Raw genomic sequence first — 20,975 nt, 5'->3', positions numbered from 1 at the left:
CCCAAAAACCTCCTGCTGGTGGCAAAGAGGGTCCTGACAACCCTAGCACACTCCCAGCCTAAACTACCTCACAGGGTTATTGTGAAGATAAAATGGAGAAAGGGAGAATGTTGTAAGGTATGGTAATTAAATAAATTAATAAATAACCACTTCTGAAGGTAAAGGGACTCTCTGAAATGGCATTCAATGTGTTTAGTAATTTAAAAAAAATCTGTGGATATAGGTCTTTCTTCCCTGTTTTTCCTGACCCCCTTGCTCTTGAAAGGTTAGAGAAGACTGGGCTTTTCAAATAATGGAGACAACAGTCATGAGTTATGCAGTAGCCCGCCTTGACCTTCTTCTGGAGCACTTGGCCATCTGTTCATAAGCTGTTTGTGTTTCATAAACACCCTTGCTGTTAATCAGATTTCTATACACCTAAAACGAAGGTTAAAAAACAAGCCTGGAAATTAGCATTGGTGTCATCTATGGATTATAAAAGGCATGCTAAACTGCAACATTAAATTGAGAGTGCACATATATACTCAAGGGGAAGAATCGTTCTGCATTTCCAAGGTGAACTTGTGTTGTGCTGGGAAAGTTTAACCACACACACACACACACACACACACACACACACACAAATAGCCATTAAGCATATTACACTGCTGGCAATGCTGAAGTGGCCAGGATTCTGTTATCTGGGTGCCTCCTAAAGGAACACAACATCAGAATAGCAGAAAACAGTAAAGGGGAGGAAAAGTTTGCTGAGTGAAAGTCACATGGAGTACTCCGTAGCTAATTTCATTTTTGGCTGTCTCTGCAAGTCGCAGAGCCAAGAGATGATGTCATGGGACATGCTCATCCTCGGAGCAAGACCTTGGACTTTGAAGAATCCACTCTAGGGATGATTCTGAAGCGCATGACTCATATTCTTAGTAACTGATTGCCATTCACAGTTGTAGCATTAAAGCTGTAGTCACTGAGAAGTTATCAAACTCTATTAAAAAATCAATGGGAAATTTATAATTGACATTAATGGGAATCATATTTTAAAAGTTGCTCATGGGAGTAATACGCAATAGTGTAATGGCTGTGAGCCAAGATGTTCCTAGTCCAAAGTCTTCAACCTGTTTAGAAATCATGGTTTCATTTTTATTGTAACCTTTCCTGGATTGGAAGAATGGGGTAGATTTTTTAAAAATAAATTGACAAAAGGGGTCTAGACAAATTCATAGAGAACAGCTCTATCGATGGCTAAATGAAACCTCCACATTCAGAGGCACTGCACCTCTGAACATCGTTTGCTGATGGAGCAGCAGTGGGAAGAGACCATTGCACTTATCTCTTGCTTTGTAAGCTTCCTCGGGAGGTGGTGGGCTCACCTTCCCTGGAGGTTTTTAAGCAGAGGCTAGATGGCCATCTGACAGTAATGCTGATTCTGTAAACCTAGACAGATCATGAGAGGGAGGGCAGCTCAGCTCTCATGGCACTTTCTTACATGCCCAGGATATTGCTGATCACCACTTTGGGGGTCAAGTAGGAATTTTCCTCCAGGCCAGATTGGAGGGATGGGAGGGCAGTTGTGAATTTTCTGTGTTGTGTAGGGGGGTTGGACTTGATGACCCTTGAGGTTTCTTCCAGCTCTCTGTTTCTAATACAAAAATTCACTAAATTGAAGTTTTATCATGCTTTATTTTGTAAGCCACCTCGGGCAGGTTCCCTGGAGAGGCAGCATAATTACCAAATAAATTATTTCAATAAATAAAGCATGTGCAGCCTTTTAAAGTGGAATTAATAGCGCACTGCCAAGAAAAAAGTTCAGCATGCTTTATGAAATGAAATGGGACTTACAGCCGAACTGATTTTCAGTAGGACTACATCCTAGTAAATATGCTTAGGCTTTCTTTCTCTTTACAGATGTTAACTAACTTTGCATCTTTGTACTTTTCTTGATCAGATTTGAATTTTACATCATTACCTTTCAACCTGTACTTGCTGCATGGCCCCTTGACCTTACCGTTTTTTTTTCTCGTACAAAAAGAGTACATGCTGGGGATCCATACAGAGCACCTGAACAAGTGGCCTCTATTTTTCAAAAATGTATGCTGGAAATTTTTTTTTTTAACTCTTCAAGGTACTTAGGACTATAGCCAGGTATGCCTATTAAAATGGTGCTTACCGTCCTGTAATAAGAGCTACTGCGAACATTATAGCAACATACTCAACAGATTTTATTTAAATACAGGTAATCGTCTCCCAAAAATAGTCTCCAAATCTTTTCCAGCAGGGTTTAGTAGTTAGAGTGTCAGACTTAGATCTGGCTTCAAATCCATGGAAGCTTGCTGGGATACCTGGGGCCAGTCACTGTCTTTAAGCCTAACCTTAGGTTTGTTGTTGTCAGGATAAAATGGAGGAAGGGTGAACGATATTATGAGCCTCTCTGGGCCCCAACTGAACCTAAATTTCATGGCACGTCCTAACCCTTATTTGCTCTTCTCTTAACCTTGCGTATATTCCATTGAAACATCCTCAACTGAATATCAATGCCAAATGACAACATAAGGATGGTAATTCCACTGAGGACGCTGGAGAGAAATTCTACAGTGTTCGCCACTTACCTTTAACTCGGTCACACCTGTGTCCAGGTTTGTCACACTGTGGTCTTTATGCTCTCCCCAAAGCTTGTCATCCGCAGATATGGGACATTTGCACTCACAGCAATAGGTATCTAATTGTGCCCGTTCTGTTTCTTTCTGCAGGACCTCACTTTCTGGAACATTGTGTGGTAGCTGTTTAAGACCCATCAACTCCTCTTCTTCAGCAGATGCACTGGCTTCTTTTTCATATATAAACTCATAGCTATCACTAATGCGGTCTAAAGACTTCCTGTCATCAAACAGCAGCTCTTCACGAGCTAGCTCTGAGGCTGTTTCTTCTTGGAAAATATCATCTCGTGTCACTGTTTCGTATCCCATGAGCTCAGCTAGATCTTCATCGTCACTATATTCTTCTTCTTTTATTGAGTATAATGGATAAGATTCAAAATCGTGTGACAAAAGAGAGAAGTCAAGTTCCCCAAATACTTTGTCAGATTTTGCTTCAGGTGCTGAAGGTTGTTGGTTTGTATCTTCTCTGTTATCCTTAGCTAGATCACTGGCAATATTTTCTTTAACTCTTTTTTCATATGTTTGCCCTTCAAAGTCCCAAGATGGAAGACATTCGTGATCTAAAGCATATGTACCTTGTGCCACAGGTTCAGGGACTGAAACTAAATGTTCTTCTAATTGTCCCTCACTTTGCCAGTGAGGACTAACGTGGTAGAGTGTTTCAGGAAACTGAGCACCTTCTTCCACAGGTTTTCTTACCACATCATTATCTACTTTATCAACTTCTGTTACTTCAGATTGTTCTGTTTGGTCAGTTGCAAGACAAGCAACAACCTTTGATTCATCTTGCACTGATGATTCCTTTTGATAAACAGTTGCTGCATAATCCAGTATTGGACAAGACTCCTCATCACTTATTTCCTCTGGCAACATCTGGCTTGCTTCGGAAGACGAGGATTCTTCTGCTCTGTTCTGACTGCTCTCATCACTGGTTGCACCTGAGTGATAAAGCCTGCTTCCAAAGGGTATTGCATGTGTTGGCTGACAAGTCGCAACTTGTACATCACTTGCGATCTCTGCTGGCCCTTCTATCAAGGCATCATTAACCATTTCCCTTGGTGAGAAGACCCCTGCTTGGGCGGTTGCTTCAGATGGAATGTAAACAGACTCACATTCCTTTTCATTTGAGCCATATCCACCTTGCGAGACTTGTGGTTCTTCTGTAACATGCTGGTCCTTCAGAAGTTGTTCCCTTAGGGACTCGTCCAAGTTACTGGGACTGCCATCTTTAGGAATGCCCCTTTCAAAGTGAGCTGTAATTTCATCATCTGGGGCACCATGTTTTCCATGCAAAGGCACATCAGTATTCTTAACGTTTTCATCAGATGGATGTTTACAGCTATCGTCCTTGGATTCCATCTCTGCTTTTTCATACAGATCCCTATTCCAAGATGCCAAAGCAGGCTGCCCTGCTGTCAGCTCAGGGTTGACTGATTTGTCTGGCAAGGGAATTAATGGAGTTTGGGATAACATGTCATTTTCTGTGTGAAATAAAGGTGCACCTACTAAGTTTAGCCCCTCCTCTATATTTTTATCATTTTCCCTAACAGCATCAACTGGTTTGTCTTCATTTAATACCTTTGAGATGTCTTTGTGGGTAGTTGTTGCATTTTCTTCCCTTGCCATTCCATTAAAAGTTTCCACCATTTTACTTTCTGGTAAGGAAAACTCCAAAACATTTTCCAAGCTTGCAGCTGAAGATGTGGCTTCCTCAGCATTTTTCTTTGTAACATCCAGCGGCCCCTGTGCTCCCTGAACTGACTGCTCTTTTCCTGTTTGGGTGAAGGAGCTGTCGTCAGTCAAGCTATAATTTCCAAAACAACCCAAACCAGTGACATTTAAAATACCATCATTTTTGCTTTCTGGAACAGTTAAAATTTCCTTTTCATTATTTATACTACCCTGAACTTCTTTTTCTTTAACACGTTCTTTTAATTCATTTTCGTTATTTTCAGAGTTGGCTGTTTTTAAGCTGTCTGACGTTTTTGTACCCAGTTTACCCGTCGAAGTTTTTTGGTCAACAACCAAATCTTCAACAAGATGAAATGGCTGGGTTTTCAGGGAGGAAACCGTTTCCAGATATTTTAATTTCTCTGGTACGTTCATATCTTCTTCTTTGTCAACTGAAGAAACAAGTGGAGGGACATGAATATTCACTGTCTCATGATTTTCAGAATTACTGGATGCGTCTTTTCCTTGGTCAAGTTCAGGAGCAGCTATGGCTTTTTCTCTTGGCTTTTCATTGTCTTTTAATTCCTTCTCTTTTTGCAAGAAGTTTTCAGTTTGTTTCCAGGTTATGTCTGCATGAGGTAAATTCTTTATGTCTTCTATTCCTGAAAGATTTTCACTGCTAATTAAAATAGCTTTATTGGTAGTTTTATCAGAGTCTGCCAACCATGGCTGAGTGTCATCCATAGGTTGTGATAGTACAGTATCAGAAGACTCATTCAAAATTAAATTAGTTATTGTGGGAATATTACAGATATTTTCTCTGTTATCTTGGTCAGTAACCTCTGCTTGAAATTCATGAGAAAGCTGTTCTGTTTCAAAATGTGTTGGAGAAGGTTGGCTTTCCCTCTTAATTGCCTCATCAATCTCAGAAGGCCAGGCTGAACCACTTGTGAATCCTTCTACCAACAAATTGGGTTCTTTGAAAGGAAGCTGAATGTCTAGACTCTCTTTTTCTGCAGGCTTAGGAAAATAGGTTTGCATTTCTTTTGCCTCAGAAAGGAGGAATGCAGCAATAGAAAAGGGCTCTTCTGATACCACTGATTCAGGAGGACAAGGTTGGACTTCTGGTTTTTTAGCTTCTTCAGTAAAATCCATCAAAGCAGAGTTTGATTGTCCCAACACTGCTGACACGGAGGCTTCTGGTGAATGTGAACAAACCTCCTGCTTTTCCACTATCTCAGTGAGAAGAGGTGAAGCAGACTGTTTATATTCTAACTTTTCAGCTTCAGACCTTGAGGGCTGGATTTCTTTTTTCTCTGCTTCATCCATAGATCCTGATAACTTAGAAACTCCAAAATCCATGTCTGCAGTTTCAGGCAAGTAGGCCCGAGGCTCCATTTCCCTCTTCTTTCCAGCAGGCTGGGATAAATCTTGAACAGCTGCAGATGAACAAGGCTGAATTGCTTCCATCTCCAGTTCTTTTATTGGCTGCAGTAAATCTACATGTTCTGGCTCCTTTTGCAAGACTGGTGACAGTAAAGACTCTGAATGTTCCATCTCCAAAGGTATCCTCTCTTGGTTATCTCTTTCCTCTGTGTGATACAATAATCCCTGATGTGTGGGTGCTGATTGAACAGTGGAAAGTAAATATTGAGGCATCTCCTGCTTGCTGATCCCTTCAGTAGTATTCAATAATACCCTGTCTTCTTGGTCCAAATGTGCTGTTACAGGGCAGTATAGTTCGACATCCTCATTCCTTCTCTCAGACTGTGCAGCAGCAAGTAAGTAAGACTGAACATCTTGTACATCTGCTTTTTCAGCAGCCAGTTGCTTTGACTCTTCAGTCAAAAAAGACCAAGCCTGTTCCTCTCCTCCATCAACAGCAAATGATGAAAAAGTTTCTTTAGAAAGGTGTTCTTCTGAAGCAGGTGAGAAAGAAGGAGCTGTTTCTTTTACTGCTTCAGAAGCTGCATCTTCTGGAATGGACTTTGATTCTTCGGGCACAATTTTTACAGCCCTGGGTGAATGAAGGGGCTGTTCCCTAGTTTCACCCATGAGGAAGGCTGCAATGGACAGCTGCTCCTCAGGCACGGGTTCTGATTTCTTGGGGGAAAGGTACTGATTTTCTTCTTTCTGTGGTTTGTTATTATGCTCTGACAAAAGAAATTTTGATTGCTCTGGAGATGGCACAGAACTTTCTGGAGACTCTGTGTCACCTAGAGATAATGATGAAATCATCGGAGATTTTTTGGATGCCTTGTTAGGTGAACAGCTTTGAATTCCTTGTGGTTCTGTTTCAGCAGAAGATGTTAGAGTTGTGGTTGAATCATGTTCGGCTACTTTTCCCTCCACTTCTGATAAAGTTAGACTTTCGTGGTCTGACCGTGGAGTCACACATCTGTCTCCTTCCTCATCACTCATCACTGGGAAAGACGTATCAAAATGCTCTCTTGATTCAGGCATGGAGGGCAATACTGATACAGAGGCTGGCTCCAGCTCTGCAATTGCAGCCTGAATAGGTAGCTTTGCCGCATGGTCGCATTCGGGTGCTGCAATGCCGTGTGTCATTGCTTCCGCTGTAGAGTTTTGCATATTTGACAATCCAGAACCTGGGGCTGCTGGTCCTGTCGAAAAGTCACCATTATCTTGTGGTTCTGTTGAACAAACTGACTCAGATGAATCTTTTGAAGCTGCAGGCAAATGAAACTGGATTCCATTTATCACCATGTCTTCCACTGAATGTGACACGTTTGACTCCTCCTTTTGTAGACTTGTAGACAATAGCCGTTGAGGAGTTTGTTCCATCTCCATCTGTACTCTCTCTTGCTTTTCTGGCACGTGCACAGGACCCAATGAATCTGGATGTGAAAGTTCAGTGATGGGTTTTTTCATAATTTTATTATCTGCTTCATCTGCGGAACTCAATGCCACTGTTGCTTCCATCTCCAGCTGGGATTGTATGGAGTCATTTGTTTTCTGATTTTTTGTTTCAGGTGTAACTGACTGTTTCATCTCAAGCTGAGTTGTTGCAAATAAATGGTGGTCTCCTTCCTGACCATCATCTCCAATGTGAGACAATGCATTCTGATCTCCAGAATACAGATTTGCTTTTATAGATGGAGGGGCGCGATTTTCTAAGTCTGCTGTTTCTTGTAGCTGAACAGATGCTTTGGGAGGAGGTTCAGCAGACAGAGGCAAATCAGGACAGATTGTCTTCTCTTCAGCAATAGCAGACTCTCTTGAAATAGACACTAATTCTTCAGATGGAGCTTTTGTGGTTGAGTCTGGCTGAATTTCTAATTTTGTCGCTGCAGCATTTTGGACAGCCACAGTGGGAAACGGCACTTCTGAGATCAAAATTGCTTTCTCAGGAGAACGCAGAAGGTCGTCTTGTTTCCCCATTTGTTCAGCAGCGTATGGTGAAACAGAGTTTGGCTGTTCTGACTTAGGTACTGCAGCTGCTAGTGAGGATGGCGGAGTTTCCTCCTTTTCTACATTGTCAGTGAGAAGAGATGAAATAGATGGAAGTTGTTCTGAAGTATCGTTGCCTATTTCAGTAGGCAAGTGCAGACTTACTTCTGTATCTCTGAGATGTGAAGGTTCTGCGTGTTCTGATCCCTGCAGAGCCTTTATGGGTTCAGAAATAACTGGCTGTTCACTATCCGACTGTACTATAGCTACAGAATATTGCTGAACTTCTCTCTCTGCAGTGGAGATGGGGAGTGATGAATCTAGATGCTGAAATTCTAGATGTTCTGTCTGATTCTCTGCTTTATCTCTTGAATATGATACTTCTTGAAATTCTGGCTCTAGTGATACGGTGGCCAGTATTTGTGTCTGAACACCCTGCTTTTCTAAATTCAATTCCAATTGTTCTTTTTCTTCTTTCTCGGCTTCATCCATAAGATGTGAGAGCTGAAGAAGCCCAAAATGCTCTTGTCTACTTTGGCGTTCCTGTATTTCTGTGCTATGAGCTGTGGAAGAGAAAGCAGGTACCGTTTCAGCCTCTCTAATTGCTGATTCTTCCGCTGAAGGCAGCACACACAGGTGATCTGGCTCTGTTTGTAGCACTGTGGTTGGTTGTTTCTGTGCTTCTTCTTTCTTTAAATATTCCACCTCCAACTGCTTCGTTTCTTGTTTTTCTGTTTCCATAACAGAATGTGGTGCTTCTGCCTCTTCAGGCAAAGACTCTGCAGGTGAATAAGGAGGAATTATTTGCTTTCCGGTTTCTTCAGCAGAATGCAACAAAGCCAAATCTTCGCTCTCCAATTTTGAAGGATGCCGTTCAATATCTTGGCTTGCAGTTTCAGCTGGAAGAGAATGGTCACGTTCGGGCTGGACCTCTTCAGACTTCATAATATTTGGAAGATGTGCATCCCAATCTGCAGATTCTGATAGCGCAACTGCAGTTGATTCAGTCTGGTTCTCCTCTTCGTGAGCAGAGTAAGAAAGAGGTCCAGCAGAAATAGGCAAGCACGGCCGAGCTGTTTGCCTCTCTGGTACTTCTGAGATATAAGGGACTTCTCTGGCCCCTGGTAAATGCTGCTCCCTTGTCTGCTTCCCTGTTTCCTCAACAAAGCTGGATGACTTTTCTGCCTCAGAGAGAAAAGATGGCTTTGCTTTTTTCTCCACTTCATCCTGACGATCTGGAGGAGCAAACTTTGCATGTTCTGACACTGATGTTTGGGTTACAGGTGAATAGGATTCATTATACAGCTTGTTTGCTTTGCCAGCAAGGGAGGACAGAATGGGTGGTGGTGTCTCTGAAGCCTTGTTTATAGTTTCTGGCAGAACAGATTTTCTCATTTCCCTCTCATCTTTTTTATAGGGAGTAGACACCCTCGACTTTGAAATGTTTGTCTGCACAGGCTTGAGATTATAGCATATAATTTCCTTCTTGTTATTCTTATCCCTGGTATCTCTTTCAATATGCCTTAAAGATACAGAAATGCTTTGCCTGGAGAATATTTTCGGTTGTTCTTTTGGCTTCCTGGTGCCACCTGAAGGCAAATCTTTTTCATTCACCCTCCTGAAAATCCTTTTATTTCTCTCTTCCAACACTGCAGTGATCTGCTCAATCCGTGCTCTTACTGTCCCTTTGAGTGGCAGCTCCCCCTTTTTTTTCAAAGCATTTTCTTTTTCTTCTAGCACTGGACTCTCCACTTCCTGCGTGATTTGTATCAAATATTCCTTAATCTTTGATGGTTGTACTTGCAAGGGCCACGAATGTGGATCGGCGGGATCCAGTTCTCTTGTTGGAGCTGGCTCTTGCACGTGCCTCTCAGAAAACACATCTCTTTTACTACCCATGCCTGAATTCTGGTTTGGAAATGACGGCATCTGATCTAATGAGCTGTTTCTTTTCTGTGCTGTCTTTCCTTCATCCATGACTCTCTCTGGAGGAGAATCCACCAATGAGTTCTCCATGCTGTAAACACCGGATGTAGCACTAGTTTCTGAGGCTTGGGACGTGGAGCATCGACTTGAACTGGTCTCCCACGTCAATCCACTGTCTTCACTTTGAGCAACATCCATTGCATCCGGTGACGTGGTTTTTCCTCTTCCACTGTTCTGCTTAAAGTTTTTCAAACTGCCAAGGAAACAAATGGTAAGACAAACTGTGACCTTCTCCAACAGAAAAAGCCAAAGCGTAAAGATTAAGATACATCAAAGTATTCACTTCATGTAGTAAGTATGATTTTATAGAAAGAGTGAAAAAAAATGATTCAGTCAATAAACCGCTATAAGGTTGTGCTATAAATGCTACAAACATAAGTCTTATTATACTTGTGTTACATGAATATCAGTTTAAACTCTGGGAAATATTCCTTTGTCACCTCAGTGGCAACTCAAGAATGAGGTGAGAGGGGGGGAGAGGGAGAGAGGAAAGGGAGGGAGGAAGGAACACGGTCACCTGATGTGTGTGAAGTGCCCTTTTTCCTGATGGTTTTAAAGGTACAGTCAGGCATGCATACCTTAAATGTGCAGCCACAGTAACACCTCTTCAGGCACTCATACTAACTTCCAAAAGGAATTCAGCTCAGCAGAAGCAACTGGTTCTTCCCTTTTCTGGGAGAGGCTGATTCTAATTGGCTAGCCCCTGCGAACATTACAAAGTTGCCTCCCCTTCCTATTTCCCTATCTTGCTCACCATTGGCTGAACCTTGAGGTAGTCATAAAGCCAATCTCCAATTACCCAAAAGTCTTTCACCACCCACCCAATCTGAAAGAAATTTTCAGTGATTGGCCCCCACACCAAGGGGTTCTCCCTCCAAAATTTCAGTCTTGGGATTTTCAAAATGTAGGGTTTTATTTTGTTTTGGGTTTTTCCCCATTAAAACAAACTGCAAATGAGAGGGCCTAAACCATTACTTCACTGCAGAGGCCGCTTGACCATTATAGCTACCGGGACTTTTCCTGGTGAGCTGATGGCCGGGATGGCCCTTTCCTCAACTCCCATTACCTGGGCTGGGCCCTCTGAGTTACTTATGCTGCAGGATATGCACAGTCACACATGTAAAAAGCAACACCCGTAGGCTTATCAGTTGCCTTCTTCTAGTAGGAAGACTCCAACTGGTGGACCCAACCTCCTGCTCCTGTGCCCCAAACCTGCAGGAGAGAGGGCCAGGGGCAGAAATGACATTGTGTGACTCATGACATCATGTCTGCCCCAAACCCCAGATGTAACATAAACATGTTGGAGACAATCTTGGTGTCCCTGAAAAGTTGATGGTAAGTACCATGGGGTTTTCGGGAATGGCCAGAGCATTCTCCAATGTGCTTATGTCACATCTGGAATTTGGGGCAGATGTGACATCACACATCATGTGATGTCATTTCCACCCCCTACCCTGCCTCTAAAGTTCCTGGGGATGCTGGCCACTGGCCTGGCATCTCTGGCCACCCAACTAGGACAAGTCATGGTGGAGTGGAGCTGGGTGGGCAAGAAAAGAAGACACTACAGAACCTCCTTTATTCCAGCAGGTTCTTTCTCCCTTCCTCAGGCTAGGGGTGAGGCTGGGCAAACTGAGGGCTGGGGCCCTTTTGTAAGGCCCTTTTGGCTTCCCAGTTCTTCCCTTCCTCAATCTTTCTTTCAACATTTTTTACAAGACCATACCAGTCTGGCTAGGGTAATAGCTTTTCAAACAATGGATTACGTTGCCCTGACTCACACACACTCCAGTTTAGTTTGAAATAGATTCTCCCACCACCACCACCCACTTCCTCTAGACTTGAGCACATGAAGTAGACTGAGGAGAGAGAGGAGACAATTTGGGGATGTTGCTTTCAGCAGTTCCAGCCTCAGCGGAAGTAGGGTAGCTTGATATTCTTCTCAGTGATGGGGAAAAAGCCTTCTTGATATTCTATCATAAATACTACCACTGCTTTTGTACTTATATACGTAGAAATCATATAGCTCTGTCAAAAAATACATCCACAAAGGAAAGAGCTCACAGATCTGGAGACCAAATCCTTTGAGGAAAGGTTGAAGGAGCTGGGTATGTTTAGCCTGAAGAGGAGAAGACTGAGAGGGGATATGATAACCATCTTCAAGTACTTGAGGGGCTGTCCTATAGAGGAGGGGGCCCAGTTGGACCAGAACCAACGGGTTGAAATTAAAAGAGTTTCCGTCTAGACATTAGGAAGAATTTTCTAACAGTTAGAGCAGTTCCTCAGTGGAACAGACTTCCTCGGGAGGTGGTAAGCTCTCCTTCCCTGGAGGTTTTTAAGCAGAGGCTTGATGGCCATCTATCAGCAGTGCTGTTTCTATGACCTTAGACAATTTATGAGAGGGAGGGCATCTTGGCCCCACACACTGGGTGTGTGTGGGGGAGGTAGTTGTGAATTTCCTGCACTGGGCAGGGGGTTGGACTTGATGACCCTGTTGGTCCCTTCCAACTCTATGATTCGAGTAGTTTCTCATGCCGACAGGAGGCACCTGACATAATGGTGTGTACAGCAGAATGAACTCATTGGCCATAGAAGTCACAACAGAAGAGCATCCTTTCTGTCACTGTTCCTGTCAGAAAATGTCCTCATGATTCCTGTGGGCCAGGTCAGGTTGTCTGACCAAGCTACGCCAATGATTGCCTGGAGCCACAATGGGTATGGGCCCAACACACCATAGGGCTTAGTTCTCTTCCGGCTGTGGGCAACTCAGGAGGTGTTGCTGTCGCCTCCTGGACCCATGCCAATATCAGCCGGGCCCAAGTTGAAAGTAGCACAAGAGGAGGCTATGGGTAGGTGTACCTTACTCAGGGCAGCAAAGTACCTTGATCCGACCTTGATATGGGAAATAACTTTTTGTTAGCGATTCTGTCCCTGTCTTGGGACTACAGATTTTTGTCTACATTTTCTCTAACCGTTGCAGACTGATGGTGGCCAAAGTCACAGCTACCGAAGATTTCTTTGCTGCAGAGCTATTACAGGATATGAGCAGCCAGAGAGAAATCTGGCATTCCAAGAATCTGCAAACACTTACATATATGGCCAGCCATAAATTCATGAGCAGCAGAGCAGATTTATGGGGTGACTCGGAATGAGCAAGGTTATTCCGGTCTGTGCGGTTTGCTAAAAATCATAAGCTGCAGAAGTGCCTTAAGCCTTGTAGATATCCACCTGCATTAATCCAAGGGCGCTGTGCTTCGTTTTACCGGGGCAGCTGCAGAGAGGTATTAACTCACATATAAACTAGGATGTGGATTGAATGAGAACAAGACGTTATTGGGGGGGGGGGGGTTCTGCTTTAGAGTTCTGAATAAAAAGGCTATATTTAGAAATAAACATTTTGGCAGGAATCGTTATGTGTACTGCAATATAAGCAGAAGCGTTCCGCTCTAATTCTGCCTCCCCCTCTTCCCGCAAAATACACAAGTACAAGAGCTCTGACTTAACTAGAAGAAATATTGACCAGGGTCAGTAATAGCAGCAAATCTTCACACTTTTTTTTAATGCGGTGTTCACTGCCGAACAGATTGCCTGGCCCTGCTGTAATCTATCAGTGTCTCATGCCTCAGTGGTGTGTCTTCTCCATTTTCTTTGAATGAACCAAACCTCCTAGTGTTGGATGATGTGAGGCTGGCCGGTTATGGCTCTGGCAGACCATCAAGAGAGAAGCAAGGTCCTGGGACACAATGGGACAGACAGCTCCATAAGATGGGATATGGAAGCCAGAGAGCTGGATGACCGCCAATGGGCCGTTTAGTAAAATGGCCAGTCAAAAAGACAGAACCAAGAGAAACATAATGTGCCTGCACATAGAAATACAATACAGGAAGCACAGGTATGTTACTAAAACGGCACTCTTGGCCAACTATTTCCATACTCTTCTCCCTACCCATAATCTGAGGTAGCATTTACAGTACCTAGGCTGTGACATCATTTCCCCCCTCCCACCACCACCAGCCACTAATATGGGTGGGGGGCAAGTGATGATGTCACAAAACAAGTAAATATTGCTACGCATTACTGGGGGGAATAATATAATAAAGCAGGGATAATGCACTGTTCTCAGCAATCTATCCTAGGGTTGCCAGCTATGGGTTGGGAAATACCTGGAGATTTTGGTGGTGAAGTCTGAGGAAGATGGGGTTTGGAGAAGGGAGGGACTTCAATGCCACAGAGTCCAATTGCCAAAGCAGCCATTTTCTCCAGGGAAACTGATCTCTGTTGCCTGGAGATCAGTTGTAATAGTGGGCGACCTCCAGCCACCACCTGGAGGTTGGCAACCCTACTCTGTCCTCAGCTCAGCAGCAAGTTTAACGGGGTCATAAACACACTTTTGTAGAATGAATTGCAAAAATAGCCTGACCCTTCTGCTCTCACATCCAGAACCAATTCTGATATGATCCTGAAGATGAACTTCCAGGTAGATTTCAAAGCTATATCTGCTCTCACTGTGAAAAAAAGTACTGGAATAACTTGGGTGGGTTCCCAGAGAAGTCCAAGGTATAGATCAGGCCACACTAGTTATTTCCATTAATCACATCCCCATTGGTTTGCATAAGCAACACAAACAGGGAATCCATTTTGCTAATTAAAGTGCATATAAGTAATTAATGAAAATGAAGATGCCCTTAATATTATATTCATACAAATCTTGTTTGATCAACAAGGACCAAATGTGAAAATGTTTGAACGATATTTTACCAGGACACTGCAAACACTGCCTAATTCAACATAGTTTGGGGGACTGCATTCGCCATCCAGTGTATATCTGGGAGGTTAATTCAACATCAAGATGAGCCCCTTACCCTAGAATGAGACCCCAACCCAATCCTGTAAGGGTTAGAATCATAGAGTTGGAAAGGACCACAAGGGTCATCTAGTCCAACCCTTTGCACAATGCAGGAAATTAACAACTACCTCCCCCTCCACACCCCCAGTGACCCCTACTCTATGCCCAGAAGATGGCCAAGATGCCCTCCCTCTCATCTTCTGCTTAAGGTCATAGAATCAGCATTGCTAAACTCTGCTTAAAAACCTCTAGGGAAGGAGAGCTTACCACCTCCCGAGGAAGCCTGTTCCACTGAGGAACTGCTCTAACTGTTATGGAGGAAAGGACAAGTTTCTTTTTTCAACAGTGCACATGATAAAATACTCTTGAATCTATTATAATTGCAGAATTATTCAATTTATGGGGTACCACTATAGCCTTAACTGAGAGGGGTTCTTTCCCAAATCCTCCACAGGAGAAGCAATTTTTTTTCCCCCTGCCCACATAAAGAAGATTATCCTAGGCTTGGGAGAAGAAGCTTTAAAGAACTATTCAAGGAAGGGCAAATACACACTGAATAATTTACCTGCCATTTTAAAATTCTTTATTTGCCATTTGTGCAGCCAGGGACATAAAGAACCCGAGGGGTTCTGTGAAATTGAGGTCACAGGGCGAGGAGAGACGTGGTACTGAAGTTCCAGCATTGCATTATTGTGAATTTTTCAAGAAGTTGGCAGACAGCAATAAGCAATAACATAAATATCAGAAGATCTACGGAACAACCCACCAAACACTGGCTTTACAGCATTGGTCTATTTCCACACGGCAACCACAAGATACTTGCCTATGTCCCAGATAACTTAATGGAGCCTGCACAAACACAATGCTTGGTAGACTTGGCCCCCAAGCTTCAAGCATGGCCTCCTTCCCTACTAAAAAGACCTCTGTATTTGTATAAGAGTTTTGTACTCATGTCTTGTTGTGAGCTTCGTAATATGTCGCTTGATTGCAAGCTATCTTGAAAGGGTCTCATGCCCAAATGAGCAAAAGGTCTCTGGGGGCAGATTTTCTCCAGGGTTTGGGGTATCAGAAGAATCTGTTACAAAGATGTCATCCTTACTAACAGATTAAAGTACTACCGTAACATCCCACTCCTTCAGCTGTTTGGCTTTCAGTGCAGGACAAAGGCTGCCCAGGCTTCCTGTGCAACTGCCCTGGGAAGTTTATCACATCATCAAAGTGGCTTTGTGGACAATATCCCATTTCCCAATGGAAGGGATCACCCAGTGGCAGCAGAAGGGATGGGGCCCTGTCCTCCTGACACTCTGTGGCTGCCAAGTAGGGTTGCCCGCCTCCAGGTACTAGTTGGAGATCTCCTGCTATTACAACTGATCTCCAGCCGATAGAGATCAATTCCCCTGGAGAAAATGGCCACTTTGGCCATTGGACTCTATGGCATTGATGTCCCTCCCCTCCCCAAACTCCACCCTCCTCAGGCTCCGCCCCAAAAACCTCCCACGGGTGGCGAAGAGGGACCTGGCAACCCTATTGCCGAGTGTCCTTGTCATTAAGCAATGGGGGACTGATCCACCATCAGCGGTTGGCAGCGGTTCCTTCCCAGATCCATGGGCCTCAACGGGTGCCCTACTTTACTGACTCCTAGTGCTGAGTTTAGCAAGGGGTAGAATAAAGCAATTGTTGCTTCAATTTACCCCTTACCCCCTTCATACACCTCACCATATTCACAATCACATTGGCACAGAGGCACATTTTTAAAATGCTGCCACTTAAGCATAAAAATGGATGGGAGTGATTTTGAAAGAAAAAAAAAACCTTAGCCAAAGGGGGGTCTTGGATCAGCAGAACTGGACAGGTCAAGTGGATAGTTTGGAGAAGATACTGTCCTTTTCCTTTCCAGGAGTACTACTCCTATTTCTAAAAACAAGCTGTTATTTTTTCAAACGGGATCTGTCATTTTACAAATCTAAAAGTGGAGGGGGGGTTGCAGAGGGACAAATACTAGGTAGGGTCAACTGTCAAATCTAGTGCAAGGGGTCCACCTCTCACTCGGACCATGTGGATTTCAAGATTATCTTTCGTTTGCACTAAAAAATTATATTTTATGGCCATCAATCAGGACCACGGAAAGATGGGGAAAAGACTCCCCTCCACCTTCCACAGTTAATATTGCATAACTAGAACCTATTTGTGCCTGAGACCATTGTAGCCAGGATTCTCTCCTCTTCCCCGGTGTTATGCTCCACTAGATGCAGAGGCTGTCTTATATTTAGATCCCCTCCATTCATCCAGCAGGTTTGGGACCGAAATAGGTAATTGGCTGACTTTTTGTTTTGTTTTGTTTTGCTTTGGGTTTTTTGGTTAGGGAAAATGTGCTATTGGGCTGAACAAATCATGCAGAAAATATACCTAAAACCAAATGGCCTGCAGCCTCCACACCCACACAAAACCACCTCATTTCCTTTACAAAAGGCAATTTGTCTCTCGAGTTTCAAGTTTCCCCCCACTTTTCACCGCAGAAGGAGCGACAGCATTTTAAGGGAACGAAGGGGAAAGCCTGATTGTCGGACTCCACTATTTCACTTTCAAACTCACACGCATACCGCGCACATACGCATCCCCTGAGAGTAACTGAAGATCGATATGTAATGACGAGCCAGCCAGCCAACAAGGGAGGAGCAGGAGGAGATGCCAGTAAATGGGCACAACGCAGGATCTTTAAATAGAACATGCCTTTGGTACACAGACCGAGCTCTATCCAAATCACAACCAGCTGCAATTCAGATTCATCAGAAAAGTCCCCCTATTTTTTAAAACTTTCATATCCTTTGATGCCATGCTGGAACTGAACAAAGCTACGTCTCCCCACCCAGTCCTTTCAGGCCATTTAGACAGCCCATACACTGTGCTTGCACATTTTTTTGGAAATACAACACCTGTTAGAAAGCAGTTGTCTTTCTTGGGGCTCATCTTCCTCCTCCTCTTCACCTTCCATGGAGACATCGGGTGATTCATCATACTCCGAATTGCAATAAGTCTCCATTTTGTGTCCCCAGGCCAGTCCCTTGCTGTGTTTTCTCCCCTCTACTCACTCCTCCCCAGGGTTGCCCGAAGCAAACTGTCATCTACAGCAGCTCAACCTTCCTGACTCAGGAGAGTCTTTAAATAGAACCGATGGAAAGTTGCAACACCCAACTGCGGCTGCCACCTTGGACTTACCGCTGGGTCCTAACACCACCTGATTCCCAGGGCCAATACGGTCAACATCAACATGTGCCAGAGCTACAAAAGTACTGACTTTAATCCTGGGAGAGCTGCAGACAAATCCCTGAATGCCATTAGGTGTCCTCATTAGTATCACAAGATACATCCAGCCAACTGAATTGTTGGGAATGTGGATTTAGATGGGGTGGTCTGATGAATTCTGGGGCCCTGGGCAAAAATCCAGGATGGGCCCCCAGAATCATTGCCACCCCTGCAGGTTCCCCCTGCCACCTGCCACCATGGTCAAAGCAAGAGGTGACTCTGTACACGTGTGAAGCAGGTGGCAGCCACTGCTGCCACCAGAAGCCTGCTGCCTGAACCTTGGGTGAGCAACCAAAATAAACACCACTGTACTGTTACCAAAGGTTAGGAAATAAGCACAGAGTATGGCTGAAGAAACTTACAATCACTATATGAAGCAAAGTGTATTAAAGTGCATGAGGTGACTATAAATAAATAAATAAATAAATATATACAATTTCACTAAACAGTCCAAAAGGTACAAGTATCAAAGTTCATAAGTAGAAGCTGGAACGATGTCTTAATGTATATTTGTTGTTGCAGGGGGACGATCGTTTCATTTCTTCCTCAGCCCCATTTCAATGAGAATCACTTCACATGCATGGTTCCTTATGCAGGCATTAAAGATATTTTCAATTCTCCCGTTGGGATGAAAAAAGCAACTTAAGTATATTAAAAGTCTTCAGTTCCACAAGGGATACATCAATTCACATACATAGTTGCACAGACGATTCTAGATGTTCCCAAAGGGATACAAATGTTAACATCTAGAATGTCTAGAATTGTCTGTACAACTATGTATGTGAATTGATGTATCCCTTGTGGAACTGAAGACTTTTAATATACGTAAGTTGCTTTTTTCATCCCAACAGGAGAATTGAAAATATCTTTAATGCCTGCATAAGGAACCATGCATGTGAAGTGATTCTCATTGAAATGGAACCTTGGGTGAGGCAAGCGTGAGTAGCTGCTGCTCCCGAGCTGTCGCTCCCTCCATTGATGGGGCAGGGTCTTGGGTAGTCAGGTCCCCCAGCATGGGGTCCTGGGCAGCTGCCCCTATTGCCCATTGGTTAAGACCTCCCCTACTTGTAGGGGTTAATGCAAGGAGAGTTCCTTCAAGCTACCCAGAAAAATTGGGAACCTTACCTTCAAAAACACCCCCACAGGAGATTCAAATTTTCCCCCATAGACTATAATGGGCACAATTTTTTCGGTAAACCCGGAAATAAGCCGAATACCAATATTTACCAGTATGGGTATTTGGCTTATTTTAGGTTTACCGGAGAAAAACTGGGCCCAATAAACCCTAACCCAAAATTTACCAATTTTTTGCACAACCCTACTATTAAAGTATGTGTGTTATAAGTAATACTGTTGCATGCATGAATATACCTGAATATACATTGAACATAAAACTTCCTGATAACTTTATCAGTCACTGAGTTCAAACTGAATGTGGCCAATCAGAGCATTCCTGCATTCACCCTCTCTCTTGTTCAGCCTTTCTAAGGTAAACTTAATTCTTACCAGCAGTCTGAGGTTAGGTAAACAAGTGAAGCTGCCTTATGCTGAGTAGGACCACTCAACTATCTAGGCTAGTACTGTCTACTCTGGCTGGAAGTGGTCTCCAGTGTCTCAGCAGTGATAGTTTGCATCACCCACTACCTGATGCTTTTAAGTGGCCATGCTGGAGATTAAACCTGGGACCTTCTGCATGTCAAACACCCACTCTACCACTGAGCTATGGCCCCTCCCTGTGGGTGAGGCACAGGATCAATTTAAAGCTGGAGCTAATTATTACCGCCAAGCCTTTGTGATCTAGAGGAAACGGAGCAGAAAGCTTTGCATACCCTAAGGGTCTTGTGGTAGCTCAGGTCATCTGTACTGGGGTGGCCTTGAACCTGGGTTTCATTTCAACCTGCAAAGGGCAAGGAATGCTTTCTACATCTGATAAGTTCCACAACTGTTACCACATCCAAGGTGGGAAAATGTGCAAAATCGGTTTGTTTTTTTTGAGGGAGCAGCTGCAGAACATGAGCCCACCAGCGTCTATTATTACATTAGGACTCCAAGAACTGTGTTTGCTTCTTGCTTTCTAAGCACAGTAGATGGCATTAGACTTTACAGATCCTGCAGAATTGAGATATACATTATCTTTAGATTTTGCACTGTGTTCTTCTGTCATGTGTGATGCCTTCTAGGAAAACCCGCATAGCTGCACTGTGTATAAATAAGGTCATGCAGACTTGCTGCTATACAGCTTGCATCAGGATGAAGTTTCCTTAAATTCTCTCCACAGTCCTCTACTTATATGTTCCAAGACTGTGTCTGGCTGTTCCAAGTAGCCTGGCTGGACTCCAGGTTCTGGGTTGTCACCAATTAACTGTACCTACAATCCACATTATCCCCAAGGAACACGAGCAAGTGTATATGGCAAAATCCAGGGCCAGTTGTGGGGAGAAGGGAGGCCACGTACAGCGGCAGCATGAAGCAGAAGTACCCCAAACTCCTCCCTCACTCCAGTAGCCAGCTAGAACCCCCACTTTTCATGACATCTTCTCATTCCCCACTAGATGGTGTGACACAAATTCCACCAAAACAAAGCTCCGAGCTATATAATTTAAACATAAGGATTTTATACACTCTGTTCTTGATAGTTTAAAAAAAATGTAGCTCTCTGCATCTTATGCGAGGAAAGGGAGGCCATTTAAATGCAAATTTCTAAAGGAACAGAAATAACTCTCCGCTCCACTGTGTATGTCTCTGAAATAAAATGCAAGGTATAATTCACAAGACTAGGAAGAGTCCAAACTCAGAACAAACCACTGCCTGTATTCTGATCAAAATACACACCCAGCCACCAGGTGTCTGTTCTGACTGCAGACGTTCAGTACAATGTCACGCAAAAGCATCAGCCCTTCTGATTGATCTGTAATGAATTCATGAACTCTGAGCCACCATTTCTGCAGGTTCGTTGCTGACAGGTTTAACTGAATCAGATCCCCAGTCTGCAGTCTAATGGTAATCTTGGGAGCTGTCCAGCTACAAATGGTATTTGGCAAAGACTGCACATGCGTGCAAGGATTCAGTTATTGGTCTCTTCCCTTTCCCTTATGATAACTCATAATTTTGCATCT

The 20,975-nt window shown here is 43.6% G+C and overlaps 1 protein-coding gene across 1 annotated transcript in view; it reads right to left on the bottom strand.

The window, feature by feature from the left end:
* Window positions 1–17,596, bottom strand: part of CMYA5 (cardiomyopathy associated 5) — a 68,431-nt gene extending 50,835 nt beyond the window's left edge. The window contains exons 1-2 of the mRNA XM_056848611.1: window positions 17,490–17,596; window positions 2,601–9,909 (exon numbers count right to left, since the gene is read on the bottom strand). Of these exons, the coding sequence (XP_056704589.1) occupies window positions 2,601–9,909; window positions 17,490–17,596 (7,416 nt within the window). The remainder of the gene's footprint in view (window positions 1–2,600; window positions 9,910–17,489) is intronic.
* Window positions 17,597–20,975: the final 3,379 nt, after the last annotated feature.

Source organism: Euleptes europaea, chromosome 4 (genome assembly GCF_029931775.1).
Source record: "Euleptes europaea isolate rEulEur1 chromosome 4, rEulEur1.hap1, whole genome shotgun sequence".
Taxonomy (NCBI): Eukaryota; Metazoa; Chordata; class Lepidosauria; order Squamata; family Sphaerodactylidae; genus Euleptes; species Euleptes europaea.
This window is presented reverse-complemented; position numbering and strand designations above follow the sequence as displayed.